The sequence below is a fragment of the Acartia tonsa genome, chromosome 6 (assembly GCF_053477335.1).
Source record: "Acartia tonsa isolate MP-2025a chromosome 6, ASM5347733v1, whole genome shotgun sequence".
NCBI lineage: Eukaryota > Metazoa > Arthropoda > Copepoda > Calanoida > Acartiidae > Acartia > Acartia tonsa.
In genome coordinates this window covers 38,200,168-38,217,968 of record NC_137265.1, presented here as the reverse complement: position 1 = coordinate 38,217,968, position 17,801 = coordinate 38,200,168, and the positions used below count along the sequence as shown (strand labels likewise).

The 17,801-nt window shown below is 30.5% G+C and overlaps 1 protein-coding gene across 3 annotated transcripts in view; it reads left to right on the top strand.

The window, feature by feature from the left end:
• The window catches only part of dlg1 (MAGUK family member discs large 1), a 79,431-nt gene extending 65,037 nt beyond the window's left edge, over positions 1-14,394 (top strand). For all 3 annotated transcript variants that reach the window (XM_080164731.1, XM_080164730.1, XM_080164733.1), the window contains one exon: positions 10,362-14,394. In XM_080164731.1, the coding sequence (XP_080020857.1) occupies positions 10,362-10,827 (466 nt within the window). In that variant the 3' untranslated portion in view covers positions 10,828-14,394. The remainder of the gene's footprint in view (positions 1-10,361) is intronic.
• The last annotated feature ends 3,407 nt before the right edge of the window (positions 14,395-17,801 follow it).

The following is a 17,801-nucleotide window of genomic DNA, read 5'->3' as shown; positions in this document are numbered from 1 at the left end:
AGGCCCATCTCATTAACATGCACAGTTAGAACTTCCAAAGAAAGGTCGTGCAATCAAAGAGTTGGTAAAGCATGATATAATTATCATTAGCATTTAGGACTGGATAAAAAGGGTGGGTGATAAATTTAGAGTAATTGTAATATAAGTTAAAGTTTAAATGACAGATCCTAGAAAATCCAAAAATTCATAAAAAAAAGATCTGTAGAAAATTGTTTTATAGGGTTTATTAAATAAATGCCTTTTGTTCAGCAACATATGACGTTTTCACTCTCTCTTTGTTTGCAAAGAAGTTTGAAACTATACAACTTACTAAATTTTCTATGGACAAAGTACATTCAGTTTTATAAGCTTAATTATAAAGTAATTTTACATTTTATAATGATCATATGAATAATACATACTTGAAAGATAATATATATGGCTTCGGTAACATTAAAAAAGGTTTGAATAATTCGATACAAGTTCAAATATATTTTCAGTTTTTCTGCAACCTTATTCACTTTACAGAAAAAGAAAGTTAATTCTTTCTATTTGATTTGAAAGATTTGAAACAACAAACAATTTAAACGGATAAGACAATGGCTATATGTACATCCACAATATGATACACCAAATTACCCCTAGGGAAGATTACAATTAATAGTTGAAACGTTTGGACTCTGAACTTAATGAACCATAAAATCAAAATTTAATAATAGTCCTCAAAGTTTTTTAGCAAACGAGTAAGAAATGTTGTATAAACTTTGGAGACTAAACAGCCCATTGTTCCCTTGCTCCCTGCTTGTAAGTAATACAGATGCAAATATAAACATGAGCTGTTTAGGATCAAGATATTTCATATTGAATTTCAACTTTTTACTTCTACTTTTGCTACATTTTTATTGTTTTCTTTGTCGAGTAAGAGGAAAAATATGTAGAAAAAATACCAATTACTCAGCTCAAATGTTTGTTTATTTTTAGTAGCGCAGCTAATCTATAACTAGGCTATAGCTGTCCGTCCTTCCTTCCACGCTTTTTGCTCCGAGATCTCAAGGGATAAGAAAAATAACTGTTAAATTGATGTAAATCCCCAATGATTATACATGAAATTATTGAAAGATTTATATGAAAAATTACGGGTATAGTCCCTTTTGTGGCAACGTCTCTTAAGAGGCATTTCGTCTTATTTTCTCAGTAGCTTTTCCCCTATATCTTCTAGAATGCGGGGGGCTCTAACACTACGCTGCGGTGCCAATTGCCTAACCCTTCGGTGCAATCACCTAACCAAACTAACCAAACCTAAAATAAAAAGCTACTGTGAAAATACGACGAATCGCCCCTTAAGAGGCGTTGTCACAGAGGGACTATACCAAAAATATCTTAACTATTGTTAGAAATATTGTTAGCCTCATTTTTTTTGATGCGCTACTTTCTGAGATGATTATCCTTGTTTTCTTTGTTCAAAGCAGGAACATTTTTGCTGTACAGTTCACATCAAAGTAAATTTAATTTTTTCTCATTTTAATTCAACAAGAACGAAGTCTTGCATGCTTACAAGGTAGCACAGCTTTTAAACAAATATTTATCTAACAAAAAAAAACATGCAAAACAAAGAAAATAAAATAGAAAATAAGGTTATTTACTTTATTATTGCCGGACATGGTGTATTATAGAATTGCAATGCTATTTAAAAGCATGGATGAGGGGACATTGCATTGTTTATTAAACTAGTCCCCAAAGTTTTATGATAACATTTTCTTATTCGTTGGCTTAACAATTTTGGGAGATTTTTATTGAATTATGATCGGTTGATTCATTTAGTTGTGTGTCCAAATGTTTAAAACACTAATTATAATCTACAGAAATTATGTGTATTATCATTGGAGATATATATCAATTTATCGGTCATTATCTCATCTCTTTAGATCCCTGACAAGAAAGGACCGGGAAAATAAAAAAAAGTGACAATTTTTTCACGCAAAACGTTGACTTTGAAGTATTAGGTAACAAGGTAAAAATTAGCTTGCACAATCAAAACTTTTACCTAATAATACCTTAGGTATCTAGTTTTGTATAAAAACAAGGTTGAGAACATCCATAAAAACGAAGCTGTAAAATCTGAATTAAGGATTGACATTAAATTCTAAATTTAACCAAAATTGTACATAAATTTGTTGCAAAATTGCTTAAATTCAGGATACAGTAAAAGGACATAATATAATTTCTTAATTTGATTATAGAGATGCTTCGCTTATGATATTGTACTTTATTTTCCTAAGAAACATTAATCAGATTAATAGGATAATTATATCATACAACAGACAGAAACTGTATATAGTATATTTGCCACCTGAAATTGTTACTATTCAAATGTTTTGAAATTCAAACAAGTTTTAATTTGGAACATCAATACCTTTTAAAATGTTAATTTTTATTACTTTTCTTTTACTTTAAAATAGATAAAATACATATTTGTCAAGAAGAAAATCTATTATAATTTTGTGTAAAAGTCTGTGAGATTTTGTTGGCTTCTCGTACAGAATTAGTTGAAATTCATAATTATACAACTTAAAGCTGCCAAATTTGGAGCTTTTACATAGAACTTTAATTTTTAATGTTATGTCTTAAAGGAAAATTTATGGTGTTTTACTTATGGAGAAAACTAGATTATATAAAGTAAAATATACTTCCTCAGTTATAATAAACAAAATTACCCCCTCTACAGATAAAAACTATTGGTGGAATTGTTTTGACACTTCTAAATCCAAATTTAGTAAAAGTACTTGGATTTATAAGACAACAAACGAGGGAATATGTTTATAAAACTTTGGGGAACAGCTTCATTTATAGTCATGAAATAATGTTATGTTATGGTTTCAACTAATTTTAAAATATGTGTCATAGCATAAAAATATTATTTATTCCTATACATGAAAACAATAGATATATAACACAGAAATATAAAACCTAAACCTGACCCAAATATGACAATCCCTCTTTTAAACAACAATTTCAAAGCATCCAAACGGAATTAAATTTGAGACTTAATCGCTGCTGACGCACGGCTGCCGAGCCCTGCTTACTTATGTCTTTCTGGTGGGAAATACTGAAAGACCCAAGTTGAAAAGCATATAAAACTTACACGAACTTAAATATTCATAACTACAAAGTTGAAAAATATATACCATATGTATATAATATCACGGAGGGGGGGGACATTGAGCTATTTATTTCAATAGTCCCCAAAGTCCTATGATAACGTTTTCTTATTCGTTGGCTTAAACAACCTTGGGGACTTTCATTAAATTTTGATTGGTTGGTTCATTCAGTTGAGTATCTAAACGTTTCAAGAACTAATCGTAATCTGCTGAAGTGGTAATATTGTGAATCATCATTGGGGATGTATATTGATTTATAAATCCCCGTAGATTTCTGAAAATACATATATACCATATATATATAAAATACAGAAACTACATATTCAGCAAAATTGATATAAAAAAAAACTTTAATTTGAATTAAGTAGAATTATTTAAGTTTATAAAATCCCACTTGAACTACTATTAAAACTTAACTAATTTATTTTGTGAAGGATATTATTAAAGCTAATATTTAGAATTGATTAATTAACTTTACAAAGAATAATAGTAAAAATTATAAAATATGATAAAATTTCATCTTTTTATAATTTTTATGGCAATGTTTTAAAATCTTAAAATTTGCAAATGTAAGGTAGAAAGCTTAAATGAGTATTAATAGCAGACGGGAAGTTATTTTTTTTTGTATAATTCACAGTGAAAAATAGATGAGTATAAGTTAAACACAAATAAAAATAAATATCGAAACTTATTTATGATTATTATCCAAAAATGATGAATTATAAATTATGAGTCGAATCCTTTAAAATTTCTCAGTTTCCTAGGAGTTATGGTTTCCTATTAAGTATTAATATAAGGCTATGGAGACTCTTAGGCTAGTATAGGTGATTTTATAGTTCAATATTGTCACTGGAAAACTTCTAAACCAATCAATTAGTTTTTGTAAAACTTCACTTTTACTAACATACCTATCTGTTATTCCCTGTGTAAGTTTATAATGTAGAAAAGAAAATATATATATTAGATATTTGTTTAAAATTCCAGCATATTTAGGTTAATTACACATTTAGCTCAATGAGACATAACACCTCCGTGTGTGTCACGGACCTAGGACAGGCATCTCTGATAATATACCCGCGTAATACTAGAGACGTTAAAAATTTGCCTACTTCTTCTATGTGAGGCGCAATAGTAATAATAGGAGAAATGCCTCACCCATATTAATTACCATGCACAGTTAGGAATGCCATGCAAAAGTCGTGCAATCAAAGGGTTAGTTGTCTATCGGGCGAATGGACGCTTTACAAGGTAGTTATAAGACGCAGAGTATATTTCAAGGTGCGTGGTCTAGAACCCAAAGCGACACCAAGCCCCCTGATAATAAATTTCATAATTTTACAATGCATGTATCAAATCTGCATTTGGTAGTATAATTTTAGAAATACTCAACAAGCAAAACTAGGGCGTCGAGCAAACTTATCCAGTACTTAATTTTATTATAAAATTTTTTAAAGAAAGAAATTACATCTTATAAACCTATTTTTAATATATTTTTACAATACAAGTCCCTTTCCATGATAAGTTCCTAAATTTGTAGTAAACTTATATTTGTAAGTTGGTCTCTATTTCTACTGTTTTGCGAAGCTACTAAACAACTAGCTTTGTATAGTTATTAAATTTGACCGTTGATATGAATCTAAAATGCCAAAATTATTAGTTCATTGAATCAACACCATGCACATAGTAACACCTGAAAGTGCTATGGTGGGGGGGGGGGGGGGGGGGGGATTTGACCCACCAATTTAAATTTTAGTTTTGAGAACAAAAATAAAATAAGCCACCTAAACCCCGAACCACTTCATTATGCAATCTACATTTTCCTGGATATTTTGTCTACGGTAGTCCATAAGTGTACAGCTTTACAGTACATTGTTTCTATTTGTTAAAGCAACACGTATGATAAAAGAAAAAGATTCTGTTTAAAGTAAAATGCTTATATTTCAATCAAAATCTATATTTTTTTATTTTTTACCGATCCACGTCATTATGCAAATCAAAAGAAAATCAATGAGAAAACGTTTGTTTTGCACTTTTCTCCAATTTTAAAAAATGATTCTGATAAAATAGCAATATTTTAAGGGATTTATGCATTAATTATAATGAAAAACAGTTTAAGGTAGATTTTAATGATTTTTCTAAATAAGAAATAATTTTAAAAAAGAAATTCTATCCTTATCACTTTAGAGGACAGCTGCTGACCCCCAGTCTTATGGATGAAGCTAAATACATGTTAAAGATAAAAATTACCCTGAAAAGTATACAAAAATGTTTTTTGATGTGTTAAAAAAATCCATTTTAAAATCTTGATTTTGAGGATGATGGCCTTTAAGATGCTCTTACTGGTGGTGAAGGTGAGCTAACTGTTATCTAAGTACATGACCATTACAACAACTTGTCTATTAACCTATGTACCATTTTTTGTAGTCATAGCAGCCTCCAGTGGAGCCTCTCGACATGAAATATAACCATTATCTAAAAACTACATTATTTACTTTATGAATTTTAGTAATTAAAATTGCAATTTTTTTCTTTTTTAATATTGCTTGGCTGGAGGCTGCTATGACTACAAAAATTGGACCATAGTTCAATATATAAGTTTTCTTCAAGGGCATGCACTTTGATAACATTTAGCTCACCATCACCACCAATAAGAGCATCTTAAAGGCCATCATCCTCAAAATTAAGATTTTAAAATGGATTTTTTTAACACATCAAAAAACATTTTTGTATACTTTTTAGGCAAATTTATATTTTTTACATGTATTTAGCTTCATCCATAAGACTGGGGGTCGGCAGCTGTCCTCTAAAGTGATAGGGATAGAATTTCTTTTTTTCAATTATTTCTTATTTAGAAAAATCAATAAAATCTACCTTAAACTGTTTTTCATTATAATTAATGCATAAATCCCTTAAAAAATTGTTATTTTATCAGAATTATTTTTTAAAAGTGGAGAAAAGGGCAAAACAAACGTTTTCTCATTGATTTTCTTTTGATTTGCATAATGAAGTGGATCGGTAAAAAATACAAAAATATAGATTTTGATTGAAATATAAGCATTTTACTTTAAACAGAATCTTTTTCTTTTATCATACGTGTTGCTTTAACAAATAGAAACAATGTACTGTAAAGCTGTACACTTATGGTCTACCGTAGACAAAATATCCAGGAAAATGTAGATTGCATAATGAAGTGGTTCGGGGTTTAATTAAAAGCTATTACAGAGTAAGTTCTAATTTGTGGCCTCACGTATCTACCGTACTTATGTGTATGTGTGCACTTCTTTACTTGTTGTTTGTATAAATGGAAAGTTTCGTTCTTGTTTATTAGGATACAAATTTTTGTCCACAGTACGCTAAGAAAAAGAAAGGAAAATTGGCCGAGAATTATCTAATTTTATTATCACATTATCTAAACATTGTAAAAAGATAAGAAAAGATAATATCTAAATCTGTAAAAATACCGGGAGGGAGGGGACATTAGACTGTTTATCACAATAGTTCCCGAAGTTTTAAAATAACATTTCAGGTTCCACGACAAACATAAGAGTCCCAAACGTCAGAGTGGAAAAACATCAGAGTGGACAAACGCAAGAGTCCCAAACGTCAGAGTGGGACAAACGTCAGAGTGGGACAAACGTCAGAGTGGACAAACGCAGGATTTTTGGGACAAACGTCAGAGTGGACATTTTATAAGTAAAACGTATGAGTCTCGATTTTATAATCATTAAAGCGCTGCGGCTAGGTAGGCCAGGGTGCTGAGTGCTGCAGCCAGAGTCATTTTCTTTATGATTAGGTTAGGTTAGGTTATAGGCTAGGGGGCCGAGCGCCCGCGGCTAGGCAGGCTAGGGGGCCGAGCGCTGCGGCTAGGTAGGCCAGGGTGCTGAGTGCTGCAGCCAGAGTCATTTTCTTTATGATTAGGTTAGGTTAGGTTATAGGCTAGGGGGCCGAGCGCCCGCGGCTAGGCAGGCTAGGGGGCCTAACTGTCTATTTTTTGTCATATAATTAAAATAGCATAGACTCTGATGTTTTACTTAAGCAATGTCCACTCTGACGTTTGTCCCACTCTGACGTTTGTCCCACTCTGACGTTTGGGACTCTTGCGTTTGGGACTCTTGCGTTTGTCCACTCTGACGTTTGGGACTCTTACGTTTGGGGTAGGACCACATTTCATATTTGTTGGCTTAGCAACTTTAGGGACTTTTATTAAGATGTGATAGGTTGGTTTATTGAGTTGAGTGTCCACGCGTCTCAACCACTAAATGTAAACTACAGAAGGGGTAATTTTGCGTATCATCATTGTAGATGGGCATCAATTTATCAGTCATTGTCTTATTTCTTTTGATCCATGATAGTCAAGTTTGTAAAAAAAAATATTCTGTAGGTACCTTTAAACAAAAATAAATAAAATCGTGCAATTAAACAAAAAATAAAAATTTTAAGTATTTTTTCTCTTTTAAATTATACCCTTATAATTTTATCATTTTTATTCTAAAAATAGGAAGTTAATTTAGAAGGAACAGCAGGTGAAAAACTAAATTTTATTTCATCAGGATGTTAGGCATAACATGTTGGACTATAAAACTTTTTAATTCTTATTTCAATGTCACGTTCTCTCATTCGTTTTCATTCATAACCTTGGACACTTTAAGTCGTTTGTTCAATCTGTCATTGTCTTAACTATTCAACTAATAATTTTAAACTAGGGAAATAGTTTTTTTGGTTAATATTATTGGGAATGTATGTAAATTTTTCGTACATTGTCTTATCCCTTAAGATTTCCTTACTCCTTATTACAGTGCAGTGTCTTAACAGTCCGCAGACCATATGCAGTTTCTATCTCACACGATTAAAAATGGTGCTATTTCTATAATACTGTTAATTTTTATCAAAATATTATTAACTTCTAATATTAAGATGATACATTTTGTAAGTTCGTACTTTTTATGTAAAAAACGCCAATTTTGTAACCTCTCAGAAAAAAATTACCCACGAAAATGCAGGAAAACGAAATAGTCATATGTTCAAATGAAAAAGTTTAGGAAATGTAGATTTTTGCCATACCTGGGTAATTAAAAGAAAAATGTGTTGCAATTTAAATTAGAGTGGCTAGAGTGAGGTTAGGAATCTAGGTACAAGTATTTGCGTGCATTATCACCCGCAGGGATAAAGGAATAAATTTAACATGGACTTTTAAGTCTGCGCCTACCTTATCCCACCCCCATCCACTTGATGGTAGCATACAAAATGTGAAGTCCAATCCATCGTGAATATTATGACAGGAAAATTGTCGTCAATTTAGCTAGCTAACATGGGACTCTTTTATTGGTCAGTTCGATCATCCAGTACGAGGGGATGGGGTAATCGTTATTTTAGCCCGCAGCAAGTTTCACTTTATTAGAAAACAGCAAAATCAGGTGTAAGATCCATTTAATTTACCTCAAATAATACAGCATTCATTTACCGAGATCTTTCACTGCATCCAAACAGACTTACTTCAAGTATTATGATTATCTGTAGTTTACCTATCTCTACAGTTTGTAACTAGCTTTGCTTGTGCATGTAGTTTATGTTGCATTACACAAAATCAGGTAGGGAGGGGACATTGGGCTGTTTATCACACTAGTTCCCAAAGTTTTATTCTTATTCGTCGGCTGAACAACTTAGGGGACATGACTTTTATTGAATTTTGATTGGTTGATTCAATAAGTAGAGTGTCTAAACGTTCCAACCACTAATTGTAATCTAAAGAAAGGGTAGTTTTGTGTATCATCTTATAGGGTTGAACATAAATTTATCAGCCATTGTCTTATCCTTCTAGATCCCTGACACAAAATATTACCACAAAAATTAGCATATTTTTATCCATATGTAGCGCAACAATAACAAACTATTCTTAAGTATAGATGCAAAAAGTAACAATTAACTAACATTTAATTTTAATCTATGTTAAGTATTTTTAGTATGGCTTCGAAACCGATGAATTCCCGCTGGATTAAAACCTGTTCGAAGCCATACAGAAAAGTCATTTATCGGATCGTATTTGTACGAATAATAAAATAAAAATGATAATGTTAATACCAGTTTTATTAAGATGCGATAAATAACCATTACGGCATTTTTAGACATTACACTTATATGGTTAACCCCAACAAAATTTCTAAACCATCTTTTTCACACGGTCAGACGTGCGGACGCACACATAGATTAGCTACGCTACCTAAAATTAGGATAATTCAACAAGAATTTTTCCTCCATTTATCTTTGACAAAAATGGTCTAAAAATGCAATTTTATCTGTGAGTAATGTCCCCGGCCTGTCATATGCTTGACATGTAATATTATACTCACTAAAATATATACATTTAGGACAGGGATCTCAAGGGATAAGTCAGTTTTATTGATAACTTTATGTAAACATCCAATTTTGATAAAATTAACCCTTATTTATATTTTAATAAGGTTAGATAAGTTTTTACACAACCCAATCAAGAGTCCCAAAATTTGATATTTCAAAAATTGAGACTCTTGGGGACCAGTATATTTTACAGTCCAATGTCTTCTCCCTCCCTCCCTGCATTTCTTAGCACTTCTCCAGTTTTTTTTTTTCACAATATGTAGATGTTGAAAATACTGAGCTGAATTTATTATGTTAAAATTTGTTAAGTCTTAGATGTGAAAGTTGAGATAATTGGCCAGCGATAGCGCCCTAGCACCATCAAGGGCGTGCACCAGCCTTAGGGCTAAGTTTCTGTACCTGGTTATCTTGACAGGGCATTATTCGCAAAATTGATTATTTAACAATGTTTTTAACAATTATAATGATATATGGATGGGTAATAAAAATAAACCATCATGTTTTTTAAACAATTGTAATTATAAATATATAATATATATGATATTTATTTATTTATGCCCTGATGGCGGAAAATTGTCCAAGATCAGTGGAATGTTGTGGATCTGCGGTTAATAATAAATTTGATTTGATTTGATTTGAATAAATGATTTTTTATATAAAAGAAAAACTACTTTTTTACATCTTTTATAAAATTGTTCTTTACACTCAAAGAACAAAATATTTTTTATCAATTTTTGATACGTCATATTTTGATAGCACAAATGCCAAGAAGGAAATTATTTTTTTTGATAAAAGACAAATCTTAGAGTACGTACTTGTCAGGTCAAGGTACATTTTTTCCATCGATTATATAATAATCTACTATTTCAGGCGAGACTACGAGGTAGATGGACGCGATTATCACTTTGTGTCGAGCCGCGAGGCCATGGAGGCCGACATCCAGAACCACAAGTTCATTGAGGCTGGCCAGTACAACGACAACCTGTACGGCACCAGCATCGCCAGCGTCAAGGCCGTGGCGGAGAAGGGCAAGCACTGTATCCTAGACGTTTCGGGCAACGCGATCAAGCGGTTGCAGGCGGCGCGCATCTATCCGATCGCGGTTTTTGTGAGGCCGCGCGACACAGACTTTATCCTGTCGGTGAACCGCAAGATGAGCGAGGAGCAGGCGCGCAAGAGTTGGGAGCGCGCGTGTCGGCTAGAGAACGAGTTCTTTGAATACTTTACTGCCATCGTGGACGGAGATAACATTGATTCCATCTACAAGGAGGTCAAGCAGATTATTTGTGACAACTCTTCAAAAAATATTTGGGTGCCATCAAACGAAAATTTTTGAATCTCACTTTTAGCTGCGTGAATTAAAAAATAAACATTTTCTTCCCTTTTAATATAAAATGTTTATATATTAATAAAATAAGTACTAAGACAGAAAAAGTTGATTAAAAGGATTTAATGGTACAATATTTGAAACAATAGATTGACTTTGTATAAAGAGTCTCAATTATGAAAGAAATTTTGTTATGAATTTGTTCTGACTGCAAATATTTCCTAGTAATGTAAAAATTAACAGGAAGGGATAGTTCATCTGAAGTATAGTATTTGCCTTAAACTTTTCAACATGTCAAAGATAATAATTCTTGATAAATATTGTACTTTAATTTGTAATAGAAATTACAGTGCAATATTTTATATTAGTAGAAAATCAAAACATTTTGTCTAAATGTTGGTTATTTTTGACTAACAGAAAAGTTAAAGGCAGAATAGTTTTTTCTTTACATGAAATATCCCTCCTTAAAAAGTAAATGTGTTATTTTAAACTTTTCTTTCTATCTGTCTTTTCTAAATGTGAATTGTTGAAAGAAATATTAAAAAAAGATCATGAATTGAAAAATTTCACTGTTTTTTTTTGTCCTCATCTGCATGTATTTCCTTTTTTAAAAACTTGAATTGGCTACTTTTTCATCTAATTTATTATAACTATACATGAAATTAAAATGAAACATTTTGATGGATTTTTTTTCTATTTTATATCAATATCTTAGATTCATAATTTTCTTTAACTTAAACTATGCAATATTTTGTTCAATGTCTTTGCTTTTAAAATGTTTCATTTTATGTGGAGTATTTAAATTCAGATACCTATTAAGTATTTTGATAACATCTAAAAAACCAGTGAGAAAAAAAGGAAAAAAACATTGCATAAAAAAGTAAAAAGATGATTATTTTGTCTAGGCTATTTTTAAAGCATGTTTTATTAGAGCTTTTCTAAAAGAGTTTCAAAATTATTAGAGTTTAAAAATTAGCTTAAAATTAAAATGGGATGATGTTAATAGTTATTTATCGCATCGTGTTATAGACAGCTTTCCGCTGATATTAAAATGAAAAAAATTATAATTAAAACTAGTTTTGTAAGCCGCTTATGAAATTGGTATTAATTTAAGTTTTTCATTTTAATATTTATGGAAAATTGTATGTAATACGATGCTATACATGATTTTCAGTAAGGCTGAGAATCGGTTCTAGTCCAGCGGATATTAATCGGTTTCGATGCCATACTGGAAAAGCTGATAAAATATTCATAGTTTAATTTTTATATTAGAATTTTATGAAAATGATTTTTCTGATAATAATACGAGTGCATTAAAAAAATATAAAATAATCCTTAATGAACCTAAAATAATTATTATACTAGCTTTGTAAAGTTAAATCTATGTAAATTCTAAAAACCTATTGTTAACTTAAATTCGTATCAACTTATATCTAGATATTAAACATGTATAATACGTGTTTTTTTAGAGTATTTTAAACTTTTAGATCAAAATTTTATGATAAATGGTTTATTTTACTAATAGTTACATTTTAGAGAATAAAGAATATCACTATAATAATTAAACAAAACTTTCGTCGTCCTTAGAAATTCTATGGCTTTTTAAATTCTAGCCTAAATAATTTTTATTTTAGGCAATACAAATAATGTAGGATAGATATTAGACATGTAAAAATAAAGAAATTTTCTACTAGAGCACCTTTTATAGCTGCAATATACATTTTAATAGATATAATATATATATTTTGTTCTGTAATCAAAACTATTTCTTTTTGCTTTGCTACTTTACACTGTTAGCTTATATGTACTAGCTTATTAATTAATAATTTTAACTTTACTGCAAAAAGTTTTTATTTTTACATTTTGTTAATATTAAAATTGATTAAATTAATGTTAAAAGTTAAAACTTTTTGCCTATTTAATAATTTTCTGTTCCTATAGTTGTGTTTTGATGGTATAAATTTTGAATTTGTAGTTTTGCTCGTAGAGAGACAGATAGATACAATTTTCTAGCTCAAGTTTCACAAACTTTGTTTGACCAACTTTATATACAGAGAGAGAAATGTAGCTCACTACATCCTTGATTTAAAATAAGACATTTTGTAACTAAAAATTTTTACAAATGTAAACAAATTTCCTTTCTAGATAGAGCCATCAATATGATTAAATGCATTGTATCATGAATTTTCACTTAAAAGGTCAAGATTAATTCTTTTTTTTTACAAAATGTCTTAATAGTTTTCAGGGAATGTGTGAGCTATACCTTCAAAATATATCTCATATGTATATTTTTAAATATTTTTTCATTACATTTTTAGTTCAAATTTTCGAAATGTGTAAATTTTAAAAGCCAATCAATATTTTATTAAGTTTGACTTATGGTGTAAGAATTTTGTTTTGTAAAAAGCACCAAAAAAATTCCAATATTTTTGTTAAAAATTACATGCAACATATTTCTAATTGTTAGCAAAATCGTACTTCATCATTTTCCCTTTATTTCTTTCTAAAAAATTATCCACTACTTTAAAAATGGCGGGAAAATGTTAAAGTATGTCGTCTTCGATTTTACATAGTGTAAACTACCAACAATGACGTCATCATAGTAAACCCGCGAAAATGACCACTTAGTGACCAGATATGTATATGTAAGCATAGCATATATAAAAAATCATTTGTTGTTATTTTTTTTATTTCAAACTCATTACTCGTCTTTAGCATTCCACTGAGCATTTTAACTTTGACTGTGTTAATACATCTTTTACAAAATTATTTCTTTTATGTTTTAGTTTTACTTTTTATGTTTCACTTATACTTAGACTCCAACTAATAATTTTATTTCAAATTAATCCCCTGACAGTAAATTAAAACCTGGAGTCTAATTTTAGCAACCAAGTTAATCCATTGGCTATTTATCTAAAAAGCCTGTATAACCTTTTTATGGCCCAACAATTATCAAATTTCTACCTATTCTGCTGTTTGTAAATATTATATATACAAGTAATATTATTTTGCAGGTACCAGGCTGCCTGTTTTTTTTATTCTTGGTTGCTGATTTTTTTACCTGGATTAAACATTATTGTACCATACCTTCCTTGTTACCTAGCGTTGTTTTAAATTAAAATGTTTTTTTTTACAACAAAATAAGTTCTTGTTATTATTAAAAATAATAATAAAGAAATTATTGAGCAAGTTGAAATTAGCTGATATCACATTTGACCACAAATAACCCATCCTAGTTAAATCCACCTAATTACAATGTGATTTAAAAATTATACTTATCAGTATCATTGAAGTCTGCCATATTTTGGTGCAATTCTGTTTAATTCAGGTATAAATCCCTTTATACCCCTTCCCTCCCATAACCAACTAAAAATGTGCCCTAGCCTAACCCCCTTTTAAATTTGTATTAGAATATATTTGCTTGTAAAAATCTCTTGTATAGAAAAAAAAACACAGTTTCTCTGTAATATTACTGATCATGTTTTATTATTGTGGATAAAAATGTTATTAATTATTATTATTATTATTATATATAGAAAAACTGTTAAGTCTATAGTAATAAATTATTTGATAGATTTTTTGTCTTCATTTCCTTATCGTTCTATAGTTTGAAGTTTAATAAAAAATCATTAAGAGTAAAGTAAGCTCAATATTTTGTTATCCTATTATATAAAGTAGTAAGCGTTTTTTGTCTGTCCTGAAGGATCTCGCTAACCGCTGAACCGATATTGTTCTCCTTTACAGTAATATATAAAGTAGTAAGCGTTTTTTGTCTGTCCTGAAGGATCTCGCTAACCGCTGAACCGATATTGTTCTTCTTTACAGTGAAGCTTCTTATAGGTCCTGAGAAGGTTTTAAACTATTTTTGGAGAGGGTGTCTTAACCCCCCTTCCCCCCAAAAACTATTTTTTTCACATTTTTGAAACTCAAATTTAAAATGGGATTAGGTCGACTTTTCTACCTTAAGTGCACCTAGAGGCTTCTAGGGGCGTAGCCGCTAGTCCTATTATATAAAGTAGTAAGTGTTTTTTGTCTGTCCTGAAGGATCTCGCTAACCGCTGAACCGATATTGTTCTCCTTTACAGTGAAGCTTTTTATAGGTCCTGAGAAGGTTTTAAACTATTTTTGGGGAGGGTGTCTTCACCCCCCTTCCCCCCCCCCAACAAAAAAACTATTTTTCACACTTTTGAAACTCAAATTTAAAACGGGATCAGCTTTCACCTATCCTACATTAAGTACCCCTAGAGGATTCTAGGGCGTAGCCTCTAGTACTATCAATAATTCAATAATAGTTTGGCAAGGGATTTAGAAAAGTTTGGACACTGCTAGTATCGATTACCATTCAAGATTTGATAAAAGTAATGAAAGTAATTTTATCCAACGAATGTGAAAACGTCATCTTATAATAAGAACAATCAACCGTCTATGAAGATTATCGGTAACATTATATTACCGTCGAGTCATATTATTTAGGATTGCAAGTTTTATCACGGCGCCATCTCTCCATTTATTAGGAAACTCTCAAAATTAACACGAAATAATCACATTGGCCAATAGACATAGTATATTTAGATGGTCAATCTGACATCAATATTCGTTAGTAGGGGATACCATAGCAAACAAACCCCTTTGTTTTTTTTGCATTGTTTTCAAGGGACGAAATTTTTCGAGGACATAATATTATTTTACAGAAAAATAACTTTATGATAATTTACTCAACTATTCATATCTGTCTTAAGAAATGGGACTATTCAAAGCTGACTCATTATACAAACAAAATGAAAAAATGATATGCCTTTTTCTACCAAACTTTGTACACAATTTCAACCAATGACATGTCTGGAATGTACCTCTAATGTTCTCCTATTGGTTGATTTAGATAGTAAGTATCTAGATTACCTGTATTCATTGACCCTACCATATTCTTTAATATCTTTAGTAATTACACCATTAAGATTTTAAGTTACAGAATTACAACATGATAGCTTATTACAGATCACTAATTTATAACCCATTTAGAAAAACAGATGTTTTTTGCGGAGTTGATTGCACATTTTGATAATAATACTACTAATATGAAAATTAAGGGTTTCACTACTAATTATTGATTGAAAGGCTAATGGTGTGCGAGAAAAACAGCAAACACTTAGAGAGATAGTTAACTAATTAGTTGACTACTTGCTTGTGTTTATGTTTATGTGCCCGGGCCATGTCTTACTTAAACGGCTGAATAGAATGTTTTAAGAATGGATGTAAATATACATGTATTATAGTCGTCAATCTAGCTTGCTAACATGGATCTTTTTTATTGGTCAGTTAGTTTATCCAGAAGGAGAGAATGGGGTAACAGGGATGGATTAGAGTTTTTGGTTCTTTCAGCCCACTGCGTGTTTCACTTTAATACATACGTATTGTACGTACACCAAAATTACGAGTAAGAATAAAAGATCTTATGTTGTGTTAGGTTAGGTAATTGCAGGGAGGAAGGGAACATTGGAATAGAAATTAAATAGCGCAAAATTGATTGACCTCTTTAGCAGAAAAGTCATATGTTTTTATTTATTGGCAATTGAATATTGTTATAACTGCTCTACTAATTGACCGATATGAACGTGTTAGTCCATCTATCTTCTTCCACTTTATTCGGTCTTCAAAACTTTATATTTTATAGTGTTTATATTGGCCGTTAGGTGTCTCAAATACAAATAATAAAATTTGAATTAGTTCTAATTTTATCATTATTTTTCACTATACCTTTTATTCTATAAATATTTAAAATATAACTATTAAGAAATGTATTTTTAGATTTATTTTATAGTCTAATTTTTTTAGAACTAAACAGTTGTAGTAATATAATAAAAAATACAAACAAAAATTTACATTCAATTATTATCTACACAGCAAATTACTTCATCTTTTGTGAAAGTTTTCCATCTCTTATCGTGGAGGAAACAAGGAAAACTATTGATTGTTACCAAATTCTTTTATCTGGAATGCAAGTGGTAAGGACTTAGAACCAATTAGAAACTTTTCACAAATTTCATCATAGTTGGGAATGTATATCGTCTATTGTCTTATCCCATAAGATCCCTGGTGGAATAAAAGATGTTATGTTGTGCTAGTTGAGGTAATTATCAATTATAAAAGCTTAGTTTGCTCAAATCTTTCAACATGGTTGTATCACCAAAGAGAGTGGGGACAATGAGCTGTTTACTACTCTAGTCCCCAAAGTTTTATAATAACAGATTCTTTATACGTTTGATCAACAGCTTTATGAATTTTGATCGATTGTTTTATTAGATTGAGTGTTCAAACGTTTCAACCACTAATTTTTTTCTACAGAAGGGGTAATTTTGTGTATTATAATTGGGGATGTTCATCAATTTGTCGGCCATTGTCTTATCTCATCAGATCACAATTGTAAGATATTTTTCAGATCACGGTCCTGTAAACGGGATGGTGATAGGTTCGAATCACAGTTCAACATTGCGTCACAAATAAAGACGCTATAAAAAGTTTCTAAAACTGCAAGGCCAAATTTGTTAGACTAGGGGAATGCCTTGGTCAAAATCAGGGGCATCTCATTACCAGGCACAGTTAAAAATTCCAGACAAAGTTCATGCAATCAAAGGGTTAGGTGTCTGAATAACATATAAACATGCACTTCAATACCAAGATATGGTTTACAAATACACAAAAATAAGATTTTGTGGTGTATCCTGTCCACTATAGATCATCAGTGACAGTTACAGTTAAAAGCTATAAGAAATTAATAATTTATGTTTCATAATAATTTTGATTTTAATTGACTTAAGAAAAGTATGATTCCCAATAAAATGCCGCTAAGTTTGAATAAACAAAACAATAATAACAGGTAATAATCAAAATAATCTCTTTATACCGCATCCAGTTTTTTTCTTTTTAAAAGATTTTTGTTCTAAACTACATCTTCCCAAGATAGTACATTTCGTGATGGTTATCAC